The sequence below is a fragment of the Pistacia vera genome, unplaced genomic scaffold (assembly GCF_008641045.1).
Source record: "Pistacia vera cultivar Batoury unplaced genomic scaffold, PisVer_v2 Contig661, whole genome shotgun sequence".
NCBI classification, from domain to species: Eukaryota; Viridiplantae; Streptophyta; class Magnoliopsida; order Sapindales; family Anacardiaceae; genus Pistacia; species Pistacia vera.
The window spans coordinates 410,884-419,592 of record NW_022196514.1 but is presented as its reverse complement, the minus strand read 5'-3'; the positions used below and the strand labels follow the sequence as shown (position 1 = coordinate 419,592).

The 8,709-nt window shown below is 31.1% G+C and overlaps 1 protein-coding gene across 1 annotated transcript; it reads left to right on the top strand.

Moving 5' to 3' along the window:
* Positions 1–1,606: 1,606 nt before the first annotated feature.
* Positions 1,607–5,347, top strand: LOC116112428. The gene is made up of 5 exons (XM_031398570.1): positions 1,607–2,099; positions 3,696–3,889; positions 3,971–4,004; positions 4,091–4,710; positions 4,850–5,347. Exons 1-5 carry the CDS (start codon positions 1,793–1,795, stop codon positions 5,117–5,119), a joined length of 1,425 nt encoding a protein of 474 aa, XP_031254430.1. The 5' UTR covers positions 1,607–1,792; the 3' UTR covers positions 5,120–5,347.
* Positions 5,348–8,709: the final 3,362 nt, after the last annotated feature.

Here is an 8,709-nt window from a genome sequence, read left to right as displayed (position 1 = left end):
CTNGTCAATGCATCCTCATCATAATAACTAATTAGACAGCCGATTAATTTAATATTTAAGTGGGTTAATCTCTCTCTTATGATTGTTTGGATCTTAGAGATAAGAAGAGAATCCAATACAGATATTATAAAATAAAGTTATGAGATCATCAATTAACATAATAAATGCTATTCACTAAATATCAATAATTCAACTTATGTTGTTAACATAATACAAATTTTCCTTAAAAAATATCTTTGAAACATGTTTAAGAAAGTTTAGCCTTTCACAAAAACAAGCTTTTGTTCTTATAAATATAATATCTTGGACATATAACACTCCCTTCGTTTTTTTATAAATATCGTTTTGAGGATATAATTTTTTTTCAAATTAAATGGCCCACATCTTCTCTCTCTCTCTCTTTTTATCTTATCTCTTCTCTTTATCTCCTCTCTTCCACACACATACATATATATATAATTCAGGAAAAACAAGTTTTCTCACGTGCAAAATCAGAGGAAAATCTCAAATTGGAGAGAGATAAAATTATTTTCATTAAAAATTGTGTAAAAACTTAGAAAATCATTTATATTGAAACGTAGGGAGGATATATATATATATATAAAACTGTGAGTGGTTTGTGCTATCAATATCAAGAGAAACAATTTCACATGAATATAAGAAGAAAGTAGAGAAGAAAAAAAAAATAGGAAAGAAAACATAAAACAGAAAAAAAAACAAATTAAAGAATGGAAAATACATAAATATACCGAAAGACTTTGGATAGTATTAATGTATTATAATATTCTCTAATAAATTAAGAGTAAACAACTTTTTTCCACCCAAGGTTTGCCTTAATGACTTTTCTCACCCAAAAAGTTTTAAAATACCACTTTCTCACTCAAAGTTAATATTCTATTACGACCCAAAGTCGATTTCGGTAGCCAAAATTTTCTTCGTCATAACTATTTGAACCTCTGGTCTCTTCTCTACAAAACCTCTCTCACTTTGACACCTGATTTCTCACTGATTGCTAGTCATCTCAAAACTAGGGTATCTTGTTCTTAGCTGATTTCTAATTGATTCCGCCAACGAATATTCAATCGGTCACCAACATTGAATCCACCGACCTCTACTCTATAAAAACCCTCTTACCCTGGCTTTTGGTAACTCGCCAAACGCCGACTGATAAAGTGAAGTGTATTTTGAGTATTAACAGAATATAAACTTTGGATGGAAAAGTGATATTTTGAAACTTTTTGGGTGAAAAAGTGTTATTAAGGCAAACCTTGGGTGGGAAAAAGTCGTTTACTCAATAAATTAATATAGCAAATAATATGACCAGACTAAGTGGACATATAATTTCAGAGGATAAAATTAGAAATTACTTAAAATGTACAATATCCCTAAAAAACTATGTTAAATATTATTTACAAGGATAAAATTTAAGTATTTACATAGAGAAATTACTTATATAGCTAGGATAATCGATCAAGAAATATAATGATAATATTTTTTCTTCCATCCAATAATCCACTTTGTTTGAACTTTATTTGCCATTAATTATTTAGTACAATTAATAATGTGCATGTGAGCATTGATAATTTAATAAAGTTGTGTAGCCTGGGTTATACCCCACTTTGATTATTCTCATTCCCTTGCAATTTATGTTTCTTTTGTGCGGCATTACCTTTGCTTTTCAAGTATATATCAGAGATGAGATGAGAGAGTTAATTGAAGTTTGAATAGAATAAAACATCAAGAGAGAAATAGATCATAAGCTTCCATTCTTTGCATACAAGCAAGCCAAGTCATGGGGGAGTGTGAAAAAGGTTTCACCTGTAATTACATGCTCTTGAAACCAGAAGAAGTGAAATTTTTTGATCTGATTCGTATCTTAATATACAGTGACATTGCTAAGAGAGACTTCGTCGATAGCAGCAAGGCAAGGGAAGAGACTTTCCGCCGCAGATGGCTCATGTTTATCTCCATCGTCGTACAGAAGTTTCTGCTATTCTTTGCGAAACCATTGGCATGCACTGGGTCGGGGATCGAGTTCTTGGTCAATCTTGTGTCTAGTAACCGAAATCTGGGCGTTCTCTTTCTTAATATGATAAAAGGTTTGTTATATTTGGCTCTACTATTATAATATGCATAAATTACTCGTATAAATGATCTTAGTCTTAAATATTGCTAGCTCTTTCTGGGAAATGCATGCTTACTCTGTGAAACGATTTTGCGCAAAAAATATATTATTCTTGAATTAATATGATAATCTTCTCACAAATAAAGGAAATGATGAATTTCTTGGTGCATGATATCCAATATAATGTTATGGTGATAAATTAGTAGTATGTTTTGTCTAGTAATTGCTTAGTCGCGTTTGTAATTTGTAAATAGGAAGTTGATAAATAAGATGAAATTATTGAAAACAGGTCATGTTTCTTGATGGGATCAGAGTGGTTCATCTCTTTTCTAAAGCTATAGGCCTATAGCTTAAGCGTTAACATAGTGTTTTAGAAAGCTTTAGGGTCATGCAGAAAAGATCGAGCTGAAGCAGGGCGTAGTCAAGATTTCTGATTAGTGGAGTCAAATATCTGAGGTAATAAATTTATAATATATATATACTAATAAATAAACATAAAAAAAATAATACAAAATGATAAAAACCACGTAGGATAACATAATTTATGATCTTCATCAATTAAAAAAGATAGAAGAAAAGATTTTTAAGCAAATAACAAAAAATGAGTACCATCTTACTTGTGACTTCCAAATGAATAGTCTTTTTATTAATCCAATAAAGGAAGGGTGAGAAACTAAAGAAGAGATAAATTATGAAAAAAAAAATAGGTATTTTTAAATCTTGAAATCAATAAAATATAGATATATCTTAATATAGTCATAAAATATAAGTAATTTAACGAGATCAATATAAATTTTATTGAGATCAAAATTATTAATACTATAAAACATATACCTACTTTTAATAATTTTATAATTAACAGGATCAAGTGACCATCACCTAGTACTTTGAAACACCCGTGCGTGAGCTTAAGTTGCGTGGCAAGCACCAAGATCCCTCTAAAAGTCGACATTGTAATATTTGCTTAAAGCAATGTCAGGGATTACCTTACAGCTCAAAAGCCATTGCTCTAAAGCAACCATTGTGTTGTGGACCTCGTGGTTCCCCTGTGGCTGTAAGGAAAAATAAATTAAGTGATTAGATGGATTTTTAAACTAGTTGCTTGAACCGTTACAATCTTAGGAAATTTATGCATAAAGTAAACACTTTGCTAAATTTTAATTTATTATAAGATTTTTTTTTCTTCTTTAGTGCACAAAAGTTATTTATGATCTTATGAAATTTTTTTTTTTTTTTCTTATTTATGTGCTCGAAAAGCACATGCAGATTGACAACCCGCTTATTTTAATCCCTAAAATAATTCATAAACTTTTAAAATACAGTAGTTACTCTTGTGATCAGCCATATGCGTAAATACTTCAAGAAAATATTATCTGTATTTGCCTATAAGAAGACATTTGTAAATTCATCGCTGATAAATGCAATGTTAACATCGGAGTTGATCACGCATCGGCTCAAGATCTACGATGGACTAAATTAGATGAATAATTTTTTTTTTTTTTCACTGAATTTTAATTTGGTTTTCCTGCTTAATTAACAAAATTAAAAGAGATGGGTCAATGCATTTCAGGGAAGTTGGTAAAACCTGACAGACAATCAGCAACTTTCATTTCGTTTATTGGAAATTTAGATAAGCGAGTGAAGCTGGACAGTAGCATCAAACATGGAGATGCCAGATATTTTGCCACTTTATGCATGATGGCATCTAAAGCAGCATATGAGAACAGAGCTTACATTGAAACTACAGTTAAAGATCACTGGAAGGTATAACAATATTGTTATAATTTCTTCCAAAATATTTATTTATACTATATATATATCCAGCTTAATTATTTCGTTCTGCAGATGGATTACTTGGGATTTTATGACTATTGGAATGGTAAGAAACTATGATCTTCTTTTTCTAAATTCAAACTGCTTGTTTATTAGATAAGTATCATAATTAAGTCAATGCATATATGGCAGATTATCAAGATAAGGCCACAACACAAGCCTTCATGCTCCATGATAAAGGTATTGACCATGACACGATAATTGTGTCTTTTAGGGGAACAGAGCCCTTCGATGCAGATGCATGGTGCTCAGACTTTGATCTCTCTTGGTATGAGATCAATGGTGTGGGAAATATTCATGGTGGTTTTATGAAGGCTCTAGGCTTGCAAAAACAAAGAGGTTGGCCAAAAGAAATGAATAAACTAGAAGATATGCGCCCAGAGCCCCTGGCTTACTATGCAATCAGGGAGATGTTAAAAGACCAATTGAGCAAAAATGATCGAGCAAAATATATATTGACAGGTCACAGTTTAGGTGGGGCACTGGCTATTCTCTTTCCCACAATTTTAATACTGCATGAGGAGAAACTGTTGTTGGAGAGATTGGAAGGGATCTATACATATGGGCAACCAAGGGTAGGAGATGAACAGTTTGGTAAGTTCATGGAAATGAAGTTGAAAGAGCATAGTGTTCGATATTTTAGACTTGTTTACAGTAATGACATGGTGCCAAGGTTACCTTACGATGACTCAGATCTTATGTTCAAGCACTTTGGGACCTGCATTTACTATAATCGCCACTATGAAGCCAAGGTGAGCATCACTCTCCTTCTACTAATGAACCAATGTTTTAGTTGCATTTTGCATGGTTTATAATTCGTATGACTTGGTGATTGAGAAGATGCAGCTTACAACTGATTATGCAAATTTATTTTGATTTATTGAAATGCAGGTTGTTCCGGAGCAACCAAATAAGAATTACTTCTCACCGCTGAATGCAATTCCAATGATGATAAATGCATTTTTGGAGCTGATAAGAAGTTTCACCATAGTTTACAAAATGGGACCAGACTATAAAGAAGGGTGGTTCCTCAAGGTGTTTAGAGTAATCGGTTTGGTTATGCCAGGCATATCAGCGCATTCTACCCAAGATTATGTAAATGCTACTCGTTTGGGATCCTCCGACGGATTTCTACCATCTCAATTAGGTGAAATTCCTTGATGGTCTTCGTAAATTTGTGCTGTTTGTTAACGTTAAATGGTCATGTAATTCCGATAATGGTTACTAAAAATAGAATGAATAACAGAATAAGTGAGGTCTCTGCTAAAAAGTTATGATATATCCATTTCCAAGAAGATATGTAACTTAGAGAAAATGTAATTTGAGATGTGGAAATGGTTGAAACACAAATTTGGGATCTCTATTTTATATGAGTTTTTTTTTATTTTATGATCGCAATGTCCGAGCTAGTTTACACACATCTCAATTAATCCTATGGGACTCTAGAATTACCAGCCAAGTAAGAGTTCTAGTGACTACCCCTATTAACAACCGAAGAGATATTTGAACTTAAAACCTCTTAAATAATACACTCAAGAGTCCTCATCGAACCATTAGGCCACACTAGTTTATATGAGTATATTATTCATTTCAATAATATAATGAATTTTCTATCACTGATTCATAAATAAGTATTCCCGAATTATGAATCAACTGCATAGACATTCAGCATTTAGAACGGTGATTAATTAGGACCATAGAAACGCTCAGTGCTGGAATTTCAAAAAGGTAATTCTTTGGTTAGCTGGAATGTGATATTTCAGTGTAAAGTTTCATCGAAAATCAAAATAATTCAGCTTCCTTTTTAGGTGAGAGGATGCTCATTTTGACCAAAGTCAAGTGGAGGAATACTTAACCCACTACTGTTAAATAGGGACATTGATAATTGGTATGTCGAAATAATTAACAAAGTCGATCGCTAAACATTTGACGAAATTTGCGTTTTCAATATTCAAAAGGCCTCTAAACATGATGACTTAAGTTTTTCTTTACATAAAAAAATCAATAATATTATTATACATGTTTTAAAGTGATATATCTTTTCACAATTTATATCCTTTTCTAAATGAAATAGCATTATTATAATTTATAACACAAACAAAGACAAATTACTTGAATAAAAAAAATTAGTATACAACTTAGAATATAAAATCCCTCGTGTTAAATTAAACAAGCCACCAGAACTGAATGNAGTCATAATAATATTAAATCTAGTTTCCTTTCTTTCATTAATTGGTTATTATCTTCAAAAACTGTTGCCTTGGGTGGTGAGATGAAAAAAATAAAATTTGATGACTTTGTTTATCTAGTTTGTCACGTTCTAATCCAATTTCCTAGCTACTGCCTTTACCGGGTACCAGTTGCCGCCACTACTCAGCTACTAATACTATAGCTAGTCTTTGTTAAACATATTTGCCTATCAGCCCATGTAAATATTTACCGCCGTTGACAAATATACATACTCTGTATACTGTATTATGAAATAAAAACTATACATTTCATAGAAAAATAGTGGAAAATATATACATTTAACATGTAAGGGCAGTTTGGATCGGGTTAATATTATATAACGAAGGTAATATATTTTAAATTGGGTAGATAACTATGTTTGGTTGTTTTGTAAAAAACTATTCCTAGAAAAAAAAAAAATGTCAAAAAGTGCTAAATTGGGGGTAAATCGCGGGGAATAATATTACCTGGGGGAGGGTATTATTAAAATATTACTTCTGTAATCTAAATTTTTGTCCAATTTTGCCCTAAAAACAGTGGACAATGTAGACGTAAATATCTTTGACTTTGTTAATAATTACAAAACACTCAATTTGCATAAGAAGACGGATTTGTCCTCAGTTTCTTAATTTTTCAGACAAAATTACCTTGCTTATTATCAATATTTTCAAAAATGCCATGAAATATTAGTGTGCCCATATTATCCTCACATATTTGCATATTATGACCAATATGTCCTTTTATATCACTAAAACTACAATATAAAAAGAAAAAAAATCCTCAGCCTTAATATACATTTTGATCGAGACTCTGCCCTAAACCTCCATCGTCGCCGTTGGTCTTCTTCTTCTCGATCTCATTCGCGACTCATCACTCTGATCGCCATTTTCTGGTAAGTCAAATACACTCTTTCGATTGTATTTTTCATTTTAGGTTTGTTTTGCGTTCGTTAGTCTAAGATCTCGCTCTTACCTCTACCATTGGTTGACCATCTTCACCGCAGCACCTCGAGTCTTCGTCTCCACCTGTTTGATCCGGATAGCACTCCAATTGCCATTTCCGAACAGTACTACAAATGTACCAATAATTCTCACACTTTTCACATATAATTTCGGTCTAGGATACATGGAAAAAGTTAACAAAATTTCTCAAATTTGGAAACTTGCATCTAAATTCCAGCCATGGTGTAAACAAAAAAAATATAATTTTTCTTTTGCCTTGAAAAAAAAAGGCTTCAATTAGACTAAAGTAGAAATGGAGCTATAATTTGGGCAGTACACAAATCAAAGTTCTAAATTGGGAGATGGGAACTAAATAGTTGCAATAATAGGTTGAGGTGTTGAATGTATACCCAACAGAAAATACAATAGTTTTTTTTTAAAGTTTCAATAGTCTACGTAAATTTCTCAATAAATGACTTAACAATAAAATACTTGGCTAAAATATAAGAAAAATAATTTTGTTAATTGATTATTCGTTTTATTAACTAAACACATTAATTATTTAAACCCGACAATCATCTAAAGGGCATTTTAGTAAAATGTAATCAATATATCTGCTCTTATAGCTAACCAAATAGATTAATTAGTAATACAAATAATCTTTCAAAGGGCATTATAATAACAGGTCATTTCAAGATATCTATTATTATTGTTAACCAAACACATTAATTATTAATACATCTCAATTAGATCAAGTATAATAATAATTTAAACTCAATAATCTGTAAAATAATCTATATTTCTGATAATCTTATTACTAAGATAAAAAAAATTATATAATCCAAATGTCACGTAAATATATTTAATATCATCCCACATCAAAATAAATGGAGTTTATAGTACAACCTATATATACGGTGTAGCTTTCTGATATTCCCAATGGATTTTGTTTTTTCTCGGATGAGCTTCTGCCTCTACCCAACCTCGAGGGTGTGAAAATACTCACGTGAAAACAGTAGTATCAAATTAAACAAAAATTAATGACCTTTTTTTCATGTCAATTGTATCATTATATTTAGGCTTAAACCTACTATATAATTTAGGGCTTTTTTAGATCATCATTTCTATGTAACAGTATATATGTATACTATTTCAGAAATAATAATATAGACTATTTTCACCTAAAATTAATTATTTAAATTCAGAATAACATTTTCTATATTGTGAAAAGAGAGAGAGAGAGNATGATTCTTAGTTCTTACATATTGCTGGCTCTTTCTGGGGAAATGCATGCTTACTCTGTGAAACGATTTTGCGCAAAAAAATATATTATTCTTGAATTAATATGATAATCTTCTCACAAATAAAGGAAATGATGAATTTCTTGGTGCATGATATCCAATATAATTGTTTATGGTGATAAATTAGTAGTATGTTTTTGTCTAGCTAATTGCCTTAGTCGCTTTTGTAATTTGTAAATAGGAAGTTGATAAATAAGATGAAATTATTGAAAGCAGGTCATGTTTCTTGATGGGATCAGAGTGGTTCATTCTCTTTTCTAAAGCTATAGGCCTATAGCTT

Excerpts from the sequence above, each read along its gene's own strand:
- LOC116112428 (XM_031398570.1), top strand. The coding sequence starts at position 1,793 with ATGGGGGAGTGTGAAAAAGGTTTCACCTGTAATTACATGCTCTTGAAA. Across the intron at positions 3,890-3,970 it reads CAGTTAAAGATCACTGGAAG|ATGGATTACTTGGGATTTTA; the intron begins GTATAACAATAT and ends TTCGTTCTGCAG. Across the intron at positions 4,711-4,849 it reads ATCGCCACTATGAAGCCAAG|GTTGTTCCGGAGCAACCAAA; the intron begins GTGAGCATCACT and ends ATTGAAATGCAG.